Raw genomic sequence first — 16,802 nt, 5'->3', positions numbered from 1 at the left:
TTATTTTTATGACGCTGAAAAATTAATAGTTTCTAACTTTAAATATATACCTGGTAGATAGAATTCAGCAAAAAAAGTATGAGTGAAACTAACCCAAATTAAGATTAAGTGATCATAATAATTTATCATTATTTGCTAGATATGAATAAGTAAAAAGTTGTATTAAAACGAAAAGATGTTTTGATATTCATTATTATTATTTTGACTACAACACAAAAGCAAAGTTGTGTTAGAAATCGAGTTAAAAATCAGTCAAACACATCACCGTCGGTGACCGGAAGTTAAAAGGGCTAATTTGCCCTTAGCCCTTTTTTTCAATCGTTTTTTTTTTTTTTTTTTTTTTTTTTTTTGAAAATGTTAATATAAAAATCAAAATATGTTCCTGCGCGTTACTGGGAATTCCCGTTTTTTATAATACCTGTGATGTAAAATTTCTTTTTACAAAATTATGAGGGTATTTAAGTTTTTGAGATATAATTTGATTGTATGTATTACTTTTTGAAAATTACAACAAAAATACAGCAATTATTCAATCATTTCAATTATGTCAAACGGTCATTTAATTTTTTTTCCTTGTTGATCTCTTCCTTATTTTAAAAATTGCTGTGCTGCCAGGCAACGGATCAACACGAACACCGACGTTTAAAGGCCGTCGATGCAGAAATGTCGTCGAGTTACTCAGCAAACCAGGTAGCGTAAATGTCCACATTTTATGAAAAATATGAAGCCAATGCACATGAATGCTGTTTTTATTGACGCAGCTGTACTTTTCCCCATCAGTATGCCAGCGCATTTATCTCTCACAGACTCCAGAACTGGGGAGAAACCAAGCCCTTCAAAGAGGTACTCGTAGGTGTTTTTGCTCCAACTGTCAGTCAGAAACTGTCAGCTTCACAGCGGCTGTGTGTCTGCAGAGGCCCTCTGCGCGGGTGGGTCACACTTCCTTCATAGCAGATGACAGAGGACACCTGCTTCCAGGAGTGAAGGTGAGAACATTATACCCTCTCTTTTCCTGAACAGGACCTTCTCTGTCAATCTGGATAATCTTTTTTTCTTCCTTTCACTGCCGTTTTGCAGAGGAGTCGTGCTTGGCCAACGTTTAAGGGGACGTGGGATTTACCAGCTCATATTCCGGCCCCCCACATCAACCCCACAGCCCGCTCTGAGGAGGGCCTCAGCAGGCTTAAGTCGTGGGGAATCTGGCGTGAGACCAGCAAGTGTCAGTCAGTCCAACACAGCAGAATCACAGACAGATCGCGGGATGACGGGAAGCAGGTCAGACCCACATTCACCCACTAATTAAAGTATTTTCCCCCATCCTATTTTTTTTATTTGCATTTATACACCTAATGAATCAAACTTTCAAACAAATGACAGTCTAAAACATAGAACATTTAAGGTAAAAACAAAAAATTTAAATCAGGATTTTATCAAATCAAACCTGCCTAAACTGCCTGGAACAGGAATTTCTTGCTAAATGCAGTAGCTGGTCATTCCATGTTTTAGTGTCAGCAGTCATGTGCTTGTGATAACCATCACAAAGGAATGCAGTTTTACTCTTTATTGCAAATTTAAGACCAAACTTTAAAGTGTTCCATAACTATCAAAAGATTTTGAATTTTTGCCATAGTTTAAGTTAATTTTTTAACTTTGTCTTTCATAATTAGGTCTTTAAAATCTAAAGAACTGCAGCCACTATGATGCATCGTGATACCATAAAGTCATAAATAAATGTGTCAAAATGATGTTGAGTGTTAAAGGGGAGTCAGTGAAGAAAGGCAGAGTTTTATCAAAAGAAGAATACGTTTTTGTTGCATTTCTTCTGATGATTGTAGACATATGTATATTAAATTAAGCTCAAAATTGCATTTCTTTAATCAGATCTATGTGAATCAGGAGCAGATGAAAAAATGCAGTTGGAAAAAGAGCATTTTTGGGACTTAAAAATACACTGGGCGGGCCACAAGCTCCCTCTCAGCAATTTGGAAGGGAAGGGGGGAAGGGGTTGCTCCCTGCCAACAGTCTTGCCCACAACTCAGAAGCTATAATGTTAATGAACTCCTGTCACTCTGCAGAAACTGTGTCCTAGAAAAACGACACAGGTTTTTGGATTTATGCCAAAAAATGGTACAATGTTTCTAATGTAAACCTGCACTTATCCTCAAATCTGTTCAGATCAGATTAATTAAATTTCCTTCCACTCCTTTCAGATATCAGTTCAAGAACAGCAAGATGGAGCTACAACATCCGGGAATACTGAAGCCCAACCATCGGCTCCGAACCGCTCGCCAACCCAGAGCTCTGACTCAGCAGCACGTGCAGCTGCCCAGCATCCCAATTGTGCAGCAGGGATGAACACATCGCCGAGCAACCACATTGAAGGGGCACAGGGATTAGCTGGGGATGGCAGCAAGGGGACACCCCAGGTCAACATGTTAGGGAGCAGCTCCAACATCCTCAAGACAGCCTCACAGAGATGAAACTTAGTTATAATGAGGAAAAAAGAGAATCATTTTAAAAACCAACATTTTTAAAGTAAAACGTTTGTCAAAGTTCCTTGTTTCCACATGAGAAACGACAGTCAGGAAGTGGCCTGTTCATCTTTTGTGTGGGTTTTGTCTAGAACTTGTCCGTCATGTGATCAGTTCACAAAAGTTCCCTGTTTTTTTCTGGGACTGCATAACATGACACTTTATTGAGTTTAAGGAAAGATTCTGCAGCATTTTTTTGCAGCAGGAAGTCATGTTTCTAAAAGGGAAATAGATTTGCATGAATATTTTAATCAGAACAGCATACTTTTTTTTTTAAAGGACCATTCTTGGCTTTTTATCATTGCAATTTAGAGTTCTTATGATAGAAATCAGAGATTTGCTTTCCAATATATTAGAAAACAACTCCTGATCCAAATCCTGAATCCATTGTGCTGCCATCAAACTAATAAACGTAAACAGCTGCAACGGTCTACGTGTATCTGGTTTCGGTTGGTGTATCTGGCATCGGTTGTTGTCCGGAAATTCAACAAACAAAAACTATGGGATTAGTGGATAATCCATCCCAATCTGGGAACGTCTGTTCAGCAGTGAGGTTGTCCTTGAAGGTGAGGGGTGGGCATCAGCGCAGTTCCCATTTTGTTCATCCATACCAACTTCACACACTCATGTCTAGTGTGGTTAACAGCTTTTCTTTATGATGTGAGCATCTACATTAGTTAGTTAAAGGTTGTCAGTTTGATTACCAGCAATCAACTAGAGAAAATACTCAACCCTTAGTTGCTTTTGCAGGGGTTAAGGTGTCAGAATGTGGATTACAGCACAAATGGGTTCATAAGAATCAAAGTAAAAATGCTTTATTAGGTTTTTTTTAAGTGCTAATAAAAATATAGAATATTTTCTATTCAAAGAAGACCAAGTGCAACCCAAATCAAATTAAAACACCAAGAAACACATAATATCCAACCTTCAATGCAAATGAACGCTCTTTATTAACAAACCCCTGTGAAAGCAGCTTTTCCACAAAGTTTCAAAACACATCTCTGAGGTAGTGATCATTTTCAAGTTTGTTGGAGATGATTGAAGAAACAAATTAGCATTTTGAAGCAAAGTAGCAGAGCAAAAGAAAATAAACGTGGTGAAAACCCGAACAACCTAAAAACTCTCAGCAAACATAGTGGTCAAGCCCAGAACGGGTGCATGCGACTAAGGCTTAATGGGAGGCAGACAAATCCAACCTCCGGTTAGCAGTGAATGTTTTCCTAACATCAGCTTGACGTCCACACCGAGGCACAAAAACTTTACAGCTCTTACTGAGGGTCTGTCAGGTCAAAAATGTCTTTCTTTTATCAACCTATGATTTGGGCGATGAAGTACTCTGTGCTGTTGTGATCCTGATTTTCTGAATGATGATCCAGTCTTTCTGACCAGCTGTGATTAATATCCTCAGACAGGAAGAGGCGGAGCTAACCTTCTTGTCCACTTCCAGCATCTCAAACCTCCCGTTCCTAAAAACTCCTAAGGAGCGGAAGCTTTTACAGGTTTTCACTTTCTCTGTGGTGACCACATCAGAGCCTAGTTCCACCTGACCCGAGTCCAAGAGGTCCTTACCCCCCGATCCTGTTTCTACGAACACCCCCGTCACCACTGCAGGGTTGACAAACACTGCAGTCAGGTAGTTCCCTATCTCAGGGGAGCGGCCCCAGAAGAATTGTTCCCCAGGTTCCCAGGCATTTTGGGGTAAGTGATTTTTGTAGGCAGACAGGTCAGTGTAAACTTCAGCTTCAGGGTTAGAGTAGGAGGATCCCTCAAAGTCTTTGTCCTTCAGCTTGTTGAATGTTCCCCGGAAGGAGGAAAAAGTTCCCATGTGCTGGAACAGTGAAGGTTTGAACAGTATCGTCTCCCTCTGGGTCATTACTTCTCTAAAATGGGTCATCAACCAGTCGCAGGGCATTTCCTGGTAAAACAGAAAGAGGAAGCGAGCCAGCAGAGGGGTGTCAGTGGATTTGTACAGCTTCCCGATGTATCCAAGAGCCGAGAACTCCAACATCGCCCACGAACTGGACTTCTGGTTTTGCTCCTCGATGTGCTTCTTAATGCTTGTGAGAAAGTTTTTTGCAGAGGTGATGTCATCTTCCAGCTGCAGGTAGTACTGCCCAAAACCTGCACTGTAGTGGATGAGGAAGGAGTAATCGATGTTCTGCTTGGAGCGGAAAGTCACTCGGTCTGGAGCGTCGTTGAAATTCCTCTTTAGACCTTCAGCACAATAAGAGAGACATGAATAGAACACTCAGGCAATGCTTTATCAGAGGATTCCTAATAATCTAGATATAAGACATTATTAACAAGCATCGGAAATGTGTTTATCTGCCTTTATAGGACAGGTATAACATATTAATTAGATTAGTAATGTGTTTATAAGCCTGTATAAAACATTAACAAGCATTAGTGATTGGTATTTAAGTATTCGTAGGACATTTACAGGATATTAACAAGTATTAGTAATGTGTTTGTAAAACCTTTTAGGACATTTTTATTGTATTAATTAGTATTTGTAAATGTCTTTCTAATACCCAATTAGTGTTGGTATGCTGCTAATAAAGACATTTAGTAGCATGTCATGCATCTACAAACACATGACATCTAATAAGCAATTGCTTTGTAGCCCCTCAATCTAAAACATGACCAATGTGTTCATCTTCACAAGGCTTAATTATAAATCCCTTGTAAACAATCCATAAACATATCAACTGTTTCTTTCTTAATAGTTAATTGAGTGTTTTGCAGCCTCCTAATCTAAAGTGTGGATGATTTGTTGTCACAAAGCCAACAACAACATAGTGTAAAAAACTAACAGTATAATATTATATCAAGATATAAAGGGTGGATGCATCTAGCAGAGATGATTGGACTAGTTTCTCACCTGTGAGAGGAGGGTACCACTCCTCAGAAACATGGATGACCACAAGGTGGCCTTGCTCCAGTTCAGAGGGAAATGCTGTTCTCATTTCCCCGACAGTGGACATTCTCCAGCTGTCGTCAAAATCTGCGAGGAGCACCACGACCACCAGAGACGAGCGCTCTTCATGGGACGACTGGGAGAAGATGGACTGCAGTGTGGGGATGAGGTAGCTGCCTTTTTCCCTTTTAACAGACGATATTCCAATAGCAAGAAACTCTGAAAATGAGAGAAAAGGGACTAAATGACCAAAGGTTTCTGAAAAACAGCACATGCAGAGAGCCGACACCTCAGAAAAACGTCTTGATGAATGCCACCATTTAAACTAAATAAATGGTTTAGGAAGACAGGAAAGCAACGGACAAAGTGACAACAACAGCCCCAATCCCACATCTCTATAATGAAGGGAGAAGGCCAGTGACTGACCTTTAGCATGTCACATCTAAAATCTCACTGAAGCCAAAAACTGTCAGGTTAGTCCAGTTTATCAGGAAGATTTTCTTAGAGATTTTTTTATTACAAAACAGATAGGAATTCTCTTCATTTATCTATTGTTATTGTCAGAAAAATCATTTATGAAACAGATTTCTCTTGAGTTGATTTGAGGGTCAAAAAAAATGTGAAAAATCCTGCTTCATAGTATTTTTTCTGATTCAAACTATTTATTTAGCTCAGAGGTCTACACTACACCACAAAGCCAATTTGACCTATACATAGAATACATTTGTTGCCAAGTTAAAATAAAAAAAAACAAAGTCAAAATCGAAACTTTTTCTGTGAAGAAACAAAACAAAATGTTTAAAGGACACCACTTTCACCATTTGTGTGTGAGCTTGGCTTTTCCCTAGAATTGACACTGGAGAATATTCCTTACCGGTACATTTGCAAGCGAAATAAAAAATGTAGAGGTAGGAAAATGTTTTAGGTTAGTCTAGGTTAGGTAGATTAAATTTTGTTTGTGCTTCGGATCATTAAAATTCTTCCGTAATAATTCTGAAGAAATTCTCCGTCGGTCAGCTAAATTTTATTTTGTTTTGTCTTAATGTAAAGCACTTTGTGTTATGCTTTTATTTGAAAAGTGCTTTTTAATTAAAGTTTGATTGATATATTGTTGAGTTTTAATACCTGGGCGTGACGTGAACACCTTAACGTGAAGGTTTTAAAAAGGATTTTATTACAAGTCAACTATTTATCAGATCCTGTTTTTCTTTAAAGCCAGAGAGCCAGGTGGCAAACCCAAAATATTTAACTTTTATTGATTAGTTTTGCAAGTCAAGATTGTATTGCTCAAACATTCGGTTATTCATAGAGAGACCCTTTTTCTGTGATTTCAATCATTTTTGTTTTCAATTTTTACATTTCTATAAAACTGTAGAGTATTAAAGAAAAAACACAGATGAGACGACACGTCTGCTTCATTTAGTCTATTGCTTAAAAGCACAAGAAACCACCAAAAATAGAAACTGAGTCAACTTATGATTTTACAAAGCTTTACCGGCGCTGGGTTCTGGCCAAAGGTTGATGATACATTTTTGAAATAGTGTCTTCTAAGGGCTTAGCCGATTCTCGGACAGAGGAGGTGGGCGTGGAGAGCTTGATTTATCTTTAAGAGAAAGCTTGCGGTTCTGCCTCTCTGTGTGTCAAACACTGCCGTCAATAAACCAAGTTTCACAGGAAATGGTTTACCTGAAAGCTGCATTCCTGTTAAACTAGATCTTATTGCCTGTTCTTTGACTCATTTCTGTCCCCGTTTATGAGGGGGACCTCAGTAAAGACGACCCGTAAAACTGTCAATGAAGCTCAACTATACAGCAGAGAGGACTGTAAACAGCATGTACTAAAGCGACACATCACTAAAGAAAATGCAATGATGTGTGAAAAATTATTGGAACACCCCCACCCCCCGATTGACGGTTTGTTTTTTAGTTATTTCAACCATCAGAGTTCCAAATGTGAACCAAAGACCTCAGAGACATGAAACATGTAAAATGCCTAGAGGGTTTCGGCATCACACCCGCTGTTAGACATGTTCTCTGACTCAGGATCTTTTTTACACATTTATTACCTGAACTTTAACACACAGTCTGCATTTTTAGATGAATTCTGGTCCTGTTAGTTGCTTGTTACACCACGTCTACACAGCCTTTCGTTCAATCAAATAGGACTCCAGAAACTTAAGGTTTCTCCAGGAGACAGAACCTGTGGCAGCCTGTTATGAACCCAAGCAAATAACAGAACTGTTTTTGGAAATTGTAAAAAAAAAAAAAAAAAAAAAACTAACAAAAAAGAAAAATCAACTCAAAAGGATGTCTCAGTTTCAAAAGGTTTTATCTTTGTTCAGTCTAGGGTTGTGCCGATGGACGATATCATCTTCCATCGTGATGGGTGACTGAAGTCCCGATGGAGAGACCACCATCGTGATGCCACGCCCCCCCCCCACCCCACCCCCACCCCCCACGTTGCGCGTCGACACCATAAGCCGAGGTTACATGTACCAAATATCTTGATGGGATCAATGGTCGGATTAGAATCCAACCGTGTACATGGGCCCAGAAAAATGTTTTCAGAATATAAAAACGTTCACGAAGGTCACACTTTCCGTCGGAATAAATCATTTGCACATGCGCAGTAGGGTTTGAAAACCGGAAGAATATAAATTCCGCCGAGCGGCTTTTTTTTTCAAACTTTATTGAATGTAACAATTCAATACAAAACAATGTTAAACAGCGCCAAGCGGCTATTTACATTGACATGTCAGTTCGGTAAAATACGAGATGATCTTCTAAACGTGTTTTTAATAACGTTACGGTTATTATGAAACACCTGTTCGCTCATCATTTGAATTTTAATCCGTGTGGTCCGTGCTTTTTCTGAACAAAGCCAGGATTAGCAGTATGCTAACACGGGCTAACAACATTAGCTTTGGGTGGTGCTGCTTGCTGGCTGCACGTAAACATGTAAGAATAACATCAGCCTTTATTTAGTCGGGACACGACTGGAAACACAAATCCGCGTGATTGTTTGAATGTTTTCTAAGGACTGAGCGACATTTCTGCTTTGAAGCTCAAACCGCTGTGTGTGCTGACGATCCGAGCTGTGCTCAGACACACACTTTAGACCCGGTTCTGAGTTCGGTTGCTTGTACCCCTAGAGCTGCGGGACGGATCGCAGTCTTAAATCTCCCACACATAGCGCTCATGTAACAAAGCACCCCCCCCTTCCCCCCAAACACAAAGCTGTAAGTCCGCGCTCCGCCGGTCCACTTCACTAGTGAAGTGCGGGAGCGGACCACTTCTTTTCTATTTTGTTTGTTACTTTTTTTGTTAAAGTCACTTCCCTCAGTTTATACTGGATCATCGCGGATTAGTCATTAGTTGGGAAATACAATGAAAAAAGCAAATAAAAACGAATAGCAGTTATATAAGAACGAAAAATGTAAAAATACCCCCCCCCCCGACGATGTCATCGTCCATCCCGATGGTTGACAGCAAACATCGTCAACGGCCAATTTAAGGGACATCGCCCAACCCTAGTTCAGTCATACAAATAACTACAATCTCTGTATTTATTTTTCTATTACAGATTATAAAAATGTGGCTTTTTTGAAAGACATTTCGATTAATGTAAGTTTTTTTTAATCTGTACTTTTCTAACTTGAGTTTGACTTGAGAAAAAAACTCTTTTTAAGTCATAGAAAAACACCAGCCTTGAACTGGTGAAACTCACAGTTATCCAGGATGAAGAAACACAAAAGGTTGTGCTGCAATAGCAAACAGGAAATTGACACAAAAGAACTCATAAACTGAACAAACATGCCCCTTACTCTGTTTGGTCGCAGGCGCTCCAGCCAGCAGCTGATAGCTCACGTTGAGAGACAGGTAATCCCTGTGTTCGACCCAGGAATCCCCGCTAACCAGCCTCTGTGCCTTCCAGTTCAGATCTTTAGGAGTCACCTCAAGTGATTTCTTCAAGTCCTGGAAAAACAAAACGAGCAGTGAGCTCAGACTCTAACCAAAGAGCAGGACAGAAGAAGCAGCAGCTTCCAGACTCACAGTGATGAGATTAATAAAGTACAGGCCGACGAGGACAAACAGCATGGCCAGAAACACATTCTTCTTTCTTGAATGCCACCTCATCTTCCTGTCAGAGAGACACACAGATACATGACACGGCTCTGCGGTGCAGACCTGCAACTCAGTCAGCTGTTAATAATTTAGCAAAGAGTTGATGAATGTTTCAGCAGCTCAAATAGAACTAACTAACTGCGGACAAACAAAGGAAATCCTCCAAAACGAGCGCAAGAGTGGAGGCAATAACTGAGAAAACATGCGGAAAAACGACCTGATGCAGTTAGTTCCCAAAAATGTCACAAGATGATCCCAGCCTTAAGCTTGACGTGTGGCTGAACGGCTTTGGCTTTTGCTAAATCATGTTTGCCCAAGGTTAGGTGTTCAACAGACATTCTCTTCTAATCCAGAATCTGTGTGCTCATGTTCAGAAACACAGTAACCCAAGCTTTCTGTAACATCCAGGTTGCCGTTTCTGTCTTGGAAAACACAAAGAAAAAGACTCAAGTCTCTTAATGTTTAACATAAAAACCATAAACAAAAAGAGACGCCCTTCAAGCAGAGATGTGGGTTTGTTCCCTGGTCCTCAAAGGTCTTTTTTAGAGGTGGGATTATGTAAATTCACTTCTTCCTACTACTTTTCAAATAATTAATCAAACTCAGTTTGACAAACATTCTCTTTATTGAGCGTGACAGTTATGTATTTGTGCTGTATGTCAACGTGAAAATGCAGGTATGTCTAGTTATGATTAGGAGCAATAATGATGTCCAGAATTATTGCATCGTTTTCTTTTATTTATTTTCAATCAATTTATAAATCAATAACTTAAATATAATTTATAAATGTAATTTTATCATCTTTTTCCTTAATTTTATTGCAAGATAATTGCTTTAAATTACCCAAATCAATAAACGAATCAATCTTTTCATCACAAAGATTTAAAGCCTGTCAAATCAGGATCAACTTAAAGTGAATGAAGAACCAGATTGCAAATTAGAACAAAAAAAAGAGAAAATTTGACATCGGTTTTAGACTCAAAAATAGACATTGTAAACTTCAAGGAAATATGGAAAATTTGAAAAATACAAGTGTATATATGAAACTTGAATTTACAAAAAAGGAGGGATGACAGGCTGCAAACAAGAGACTGTTTTAGAGCGGAAACTCGTCACCCGATGTCAAATACGTCCTGAATGGGCTCATAGCTCCGCCCACACATAAAATTGGATAAACTCCAAAAATGACAATTCTGAATCGAAACTGTAAATTAAGGGTTGAAAGTGAAGAGGAAGGGAAAGGAAAAAATTTTTTTTAAAAATACAAGACTGTAGGCGTTATAAATAAGAACATTTTCTAATTTGAAAACAATTTTAGGTTTATCGTTTTTTTTATACAAGCTTAAAATTAAATGTTTTTCCCTAAAATTTCATTTTTTCCCTAAGTTTAAAATCTATTTATTTAATATTTACAGTATGTGTTTTTTTCCTTTACCAGTAAATTCACAATGCGTACTTTTGAGTTTTTCTTCCAATTTAGAATCTGGTTTTTTGTTCCTGATTTGAAACCATAATTTAACACCGAAAAGCGCTGAAAACTAGGAAATGTTTTGAAAGTTAGAGTTTAGGATAGACAGCAAAAGATGAACAAAACAAAAAAATAGTTGTTAGGTTTAGTTCACTTTAGGCCAGTACATGTTTAGTTTAGAACAACTGATAAATCCTTTATGAGTTCTTCCACAAAACAATACAATTTGATCTTTTATGAAAATAAAAAGTGTTTTAGGCACAAGAATTATAGCTAAAAGGAATCTCAATTAAAAAAAACATCATTTTTAGCCATTATTTATAGATCAAATATGCTTTTGAATTTTAAATGAATATTTTAATTACTTTTTAGAAAATGTGTGACCATGAAGATCATGTATGTGATGATGAGGAAACACCAGAAAAACAGATGAATGACAGAAAGAATCAACAGGGTTTTGAACTTTTTCCCATATCTGTGAAAACTGAAATGGGTTTTTCATCTGAGCAAAAGTTACTTTTTTGTTCCTGTGAGTTTAATGTGCATGTTTATATGGAGAAATCTGTTATCTTACAGCTTCCATGTCCTGTGTTGGGTAATTATTGTGTCCTCCTTAAACTGAAAAGACCCTCCATTTCTACTGGAAAAGCTCGACTTAATAACCAGTTTTATTTGATTTCAGCTGAGCCTAATGGTGAATCAAAGAGCCTTAAAAAACCAGGAGCAGATCTAAAACAAGACAAGTGAGTTTCCAGGAACAGTCAGCAGGGATTCATTTGCATCACGACGGTCAGCTGTTTCAGGGATATAACATATTTAGAAGCCTCCATCATCATCCACAACTTTAAGAAGATGAAGAATGAAAAGAAAAGTGGCAGTTTCATGCTAAATACAAACTGTGGACAGATCCAAAATGTTCAACGAGTTTTTTGAAAGCAGAAAGAGCATCTAAAGAGGACCAAACACAACTAAGTTCCACTTTTTGGAATAAACAACTGATGTAAAGAACGTCACTAAGCTTCATTGGTCTACGAGCAAAACAGCTTCACCCCCTAAAACCAGGACTGAGGAAACACAAGGATCAGCTCAACAGAACACAGCTCCAACAAGGCCCAGAATCTTCGTTTAGCTCTTAAACATACATCCATTCATCTTCAGATCCCGCTCAATCCCCGTCAGGCTCACCAGGTTGCTCAAGCCAACCGTTTGGCGAAGGTGGGAAATGGCCTGAACTGGTCGCCAGTCATTTGCATGGCCACAAACACACAAATGCACACCTAGGGGGATTTCAGAGACACCAATGAAGGAGGCTTTTGGACTGTGGGAGGAAGCCAGCATGCCCAGAGAAAACTCACACAGGCACAGGGAGAACATCCACACGGAATTGGACCCAGCCGGGATTTGAACCAGGGCCTTCTCACTGTGACGTGGGGGCGCTATAGCTTTTAAACATGTTAAGTGAAATTCGTCATTGAACATCTGTGGAGTGTTTTCATGATCGGACAAATGTCAGTGGCTGAGTTTCAACGTAAAATGAAACAAAAGGTTTCATGAAATAACAAAACACAGTGCTTTGCATTCACTGCTGGGTCTGACATGTTGGTGTTTGTCATTAACCACAACATTTAAATAATATGAAAATAAAGCTTGTAGTCCAGAGATCAGGAATCAGACCTTTTTAGTTTTTCATAGGGACTGATGCTGACTTCCTTTGTCCACATAACAAACATTAAGCATGCAGTAGATGTTTTTGAACCTGATGTTTAAGCCTAAATGTAAATAACTCAAACTCATACCAGTGGGATTACAATATCTGGACATTTTATTTTAATCTGGACACAGGAATTTCTGAAATGTTGTCATTTCAGTAGGATTTACTCTTTATAAAAGATCCAGTTTTAACCTCACATCCTTTGTCTCATCTTGTGACGTTAAAGTCTGTCCAAAGCTGTGGTTGGACATCAAAAGTGGTACCATCAGACTTTTTTAGGCCTTTTCTTTGCCATGGGTTTTTCCATATCGACCTCTCTGAAACTGAGCAAACAGGAGAAACAAACGAGCCACACAAGTGATGGCTGAGGCAGGTCGCTGTGGAGATGAGGTGTTTGTGCAAACCAAAAGACTGAAACACCGTCTCTGTTCGAGACAATCGGGACAACTTCTCCCCTGTTCACAGATAAGAAATCTAAGCACAGAGGGGAAAACAGCCTCTCAGTATGGTTAAGTGAAGTGCAAATCATATCATCAAATCACTCAACCCAAAAACAACAAATAAAAAAACAATATTACATTTTAGAAATCAAGACTAAACTCCAGAAACCAAAATGTAACTTCAGAAAATGTTGATCTGGCTCTGGTCACTTACTTAAAGGGGCATTAATCTGGCATTTGTGGGTTGGCACCTGGGTCCCAAGCTGAACCATAAGTTATTTGTTTTATACCATGGTGGAAGTGTCACTGTAATGTTGTTTGGCAGAAAATGTTTCACTCATAAATCACTGTGCAATTTCAGCAGCCACGGATGTAAAATCTGTAATGTTTGGGCAGTTGGCTGAGGCTCGAGTTTAAGATACAAAACAAGATAACCTTCAAATTAAAATAAAATAAACACAGCTTAGAGGTCCAACTTTAATTCATTGATCACAACGAATTACTCATGTTCCACTTGACTTAAAGATGTTAAACATGTTCTGTGGCATTTTCCTGATGGAGGAAATCTATGAAAAAACTTAAGATTAAAATTGCATTTCTGAGTTTTTCTTTATTCAAACTGTTGTGGTTCAGCAACGGACAAAAGAAATGCAGTTTGAAAATGAATGCAGTTTGAAAAATACGCTGGCCCACTAGCTCCCTGCTCCGCTCCATTCTGATGCATCTATTTGTATGTTTTCATTTGCTTTTTTAAATAAAAGTATCTCATACCTTTTCACTAAAAATGTATATGGCAGAATCCAATAACAATGTCTAAGTCAACCATTATTTTAAAAGATTTTGTTAAATCATCTTTTGATCTGTTTTCAAATCGTTCCCAGTGGGGTTTTTTTTATGATTATGCAGTTTTTAACCTGTGTTGCTTTCCAGGACATAGTTTCTGCAGAACCTCATTAGAAATTCACCTTCATTTGTTGCTGGGACCGTGCAGTGAGCCTTCTTTCATTTCCCGTCATCCTTTTGTTTACACTCTCTCCCTCTACCTCACAGCCCCAACCTAACATTAGCGGTGCAATAAAAATGGCGAGCAATATTGGAGCCATTCAATCGTACAGTTTTGAGCCAGATGCCAGCATGGGAGATGAAAAATCAAGGCATCAGAATGGAGCAGGGAGCTGATTGTAGATTTTATGTAACAACTGCAAGCTTTTTCAAACTGTATTTTTTTTTTCTGATTCCCGTAGAGTTGAACAAAGACATGCTCAGAAAAGCTATTTTTTTTTATCTTGCTTTGCCTAATATATGTCCTCCATCGTGAGAAAATGCTACAAGAACATGTTAAAAACACCAAAAACACAATTTTCATTGGAGAGGGTCTTCCATGAGGCTTAATGTTTGCCAACTTTGTTTCCCAAAACAAAAAACCCAAAGCTGCGCTTCAGCAGATTAGTGAGTTGTCACAAACTCTGTTTCAACTAAACAAACCAGTCGCGTTTGTTACACATTTCCTGCTTCACCTGTTTTCTGATTTCTCTTTCGACATGACTCCAATATTTATGAATGAACTGTTACAACCTGCCCAGAAGTTACTTCTTTTGGCTGAGATTCCTTTGAAGAGGCAGCATGACTTTGTCAAATGTTCCAGGACTCTCTTTCTGAACTGGGTTTATCCAGTTTGGATCTACAGATTATTTGTGTGTGTTTAGGTACATCCATGGCTTAGTCAGCAACAAATCATCTTCTGGGAGGAAGCAAGTTCATCAAAGTTAAAAATAAATTATGATTATATGTCCTTACACAGATTTGTTTTGGTGAAAGAGGTATTGGTTAGGCAGTAACATGAAAACAAACTGGATTATCAAGAAACTAATGCTCCAACACCAGTGCCGAGATAAAAACAAAGAAATAAACAGGAAATACAAGGGAAAAGTGGCTGACAAAAATAAAATAAAAACTCAACAGGAATGCGTGTATTACTGTCCTGTAAAGACAGTTCTACAAAAAGCACAAAGGTCATGAGTTTTACCCAGATGAGTTTGAGTTATCACCATAGAAAATAGTTGCCATTCAACCATAGGAGGAAAAGTCTCTTACGCGCCTCTGAGGCTGCGTTTCATCCAAACAAAAGTGTGTAAACACAGAAACTGAGGCAGGCGCTTTATGTTTGAACCAGTCCAGAGACACACAATTTTAAAACCGGTCCTGAAAGGACAGATTTAACGTTTAAACTGTGTTTGGTTTGTGGTAACAACAAGCCATCGCGGCTCTCACTAATAATAGCTCATACACTCCGTGTGGAGCGGCGTAACAGGCGCGTCCTCCTCAAGTTTGGTCAAAGTCAAAGGTCTTTCCTGCCTGACAAGAAGAATGACGGGGATCTGCTCAGACCTGACAGCAGCTATGAAGGCTCAAACACACTTCCAATGATAGGATTAAATAAACACAAATACTCAAGTTATCCAAAGTGGTCAAGAACTAACGAGGAAGGAACTGAACAAAAACCCGTCATTTTTACGCACCGTTTCAGGCGGACCTCCCGTTTTCTCGGACGGCTCAAAGCGGCAGTTAAACCCCGAGTGACCCAGCCGGTTTGCGGCTTTGAAAGTCACGGAGAAACTGACAGTCTCTGTCCTACCGGCGGGAATCCGGTGCTCCTCCTGCCTGCAAACATGCGCGCAACGCCAGGCTCAGCAGCCGGCGCAGCTGCGACGTCAAGTAGAGCGTCAAGGAACATTTGATTGGAGGCCCCGGCGTGCTGTGTGGGGCGGTGCAGCTCAGCAAATGGACGATTCTGTAGAATGAGTGACATTTCCTCCACGCCATGACAGCTAAATGTTTAAAAATTCACTCAAAGGAAAATTGTGTCTTTAACATGTTCTCGCAGTCGCACACATGTCATTTTGGATATTTCTTAAACCCAATTCTTGGGTTATTTATTTCGAGATATACTTAAGTGTTACTTTTGGAGCAATACTTTTTTTTTGTTTGTTATAATGGTTTCATTTGAAATCATGATTTTTTTCTCGAGTTAAAAAAAGTCAGCAAAATGTTTGTCCCTTTTTAACCTCGACGTTGTTTGGTTTATTTTTTATTTTTTTTACCAATGGAGTTTTTAGATAATAAATTTTTTCTGATGATGGTGGAGGACATATTGCATATCTGAGTTTTTTCTGTACTCAAATTGTTGTGAATCAGGCACAGACGAAAAAATGCAGTTAGAAAAAGCCTATGGTAATTATGTCAGTGCTACAAACTCTGCTCCATTCTGATGCATCCACTTGCAAATAGATCCACGTATATCTTGTTGTATATTTTCTGTTTTTTAAGCTCACCTATACTAGCAAGACTATATTGCTGGTACCTGGGTACCTTGGGGCTGCATGCACGGTGTAGCAGTGGTTAGTGCTTTTGCCTCACAAGGAGACCTCGGTTCAAGTCCCAGTTGGAACACTTCTGCTCCAGGGACTCCGGTTTCCTGTCCCAGTCCAAGAAGAAGCTTCATTTATCGGCTACCTTAAATTTGAATGTAGCTCAGTAGTCAAATACATACAAAACTCACAAACGCATTCCTGTTACCAAAGGTTGTTTTTTTCTTTTTATAAAGAAACCAT

General features: G+C 38.9%; 2 protein-coding genes across 5 annotated transcripts; one reads left to right on the top strand and one right to left on the bottom strand.

The window, feature by feature from the left end:
* Window positions 1-323: 323 nt before the first annotated feature.
* On the top strand, window positions 324-2,955 carry cfap126 (cilia and flagella associated protein 126). 2 transcript variants are annotated; one of them, XM_004070301.5, is made up of 6 exons: window positions 324-484; window positions 616-690; window positions 781-843; window positions 915-986; window positions 1,078-1,275; window positions 2,211-2,955. In XM_004070301.5, exons 1-6 carry the CDS (start codon window positions 449-451, stop codon window positions 2,478-2,480), a joined length of 714 nt encoding a protein of 237 aa, XP_004070349.2. In that variant the 5' UTR covers window positions 324-448; the 3' UTR covers window positions 2,481-2,955. The 2 variants fall into 2 exon arrangements, with proteins under 2 accessions (XP_004070349.2, XP_020560109.1); XM_020704450.3 differs by having other exon boundaries at window positions 434-454.
* Window positions 2,956-3,457: 502 nt separating this feature from the next.
* Window positions 3,458-16,203, bottom strand: LOC101175155 (alpha-1,3-mannosyl-glycoprotein 4-beta-N-acetylglucosaminyltransferase C). 3 transcript variants are annotated; one of them, XM_011476791.3, is made up of 5 exons: window positions 15,827-16,203; window positions 9,501-9,588; window positions 9,272-9,422; window positions 5,413-5,667; window positions 3,458-4,745 (listed from the first exon to the last, which is right to left on the bottom strand). In XM_011476791.3, the coding sequence occupies exons 1-5, from the start codon at window positions 16,012-16,014 to the stop codon at window positions 3,844-3,846; spliced, it is 1,584 nt and encodes a 527-aa protein (XP_011475093.1). In that variant the 5' UTR covers window positions 16,015-16,203; the 3' UTR covers window positions 3,458-3,843. The 3 variants fall into 3 exon arrangements, with proteins under 3 accessions (XP_011475093.1, XP_004070350.1, XP_011475094.1); XM_004070302.4 differs by having other exon boundaries at window positions 15,711-15,950; XM_011476792.4 differs by lacking the exon at window positions 15,827-16,203 and adding an exon at window positions 9,790-9,992.
* Window positions 16,204-16,802: the final 599 nt, after the last annotated feature.

This window comes from Oryzias latipes, chromosome 7 (assembly GCF_053564925.1).
Source record: "Oryzias latipes strain Hd-rR chromosome 7, Olatipes_Hd-rR_3.1".
Classification (NCBI taxonomy): domain Eukaryota; kingdom Metazoa; phylum Chordata; class Actinopteri; order Beloniformes; family Adrianichthyidae; genus Oryzias; species Oryzias latipes.
This window is presented reverse-complemented; position numbering and strand designations above follow the sequence as displayed.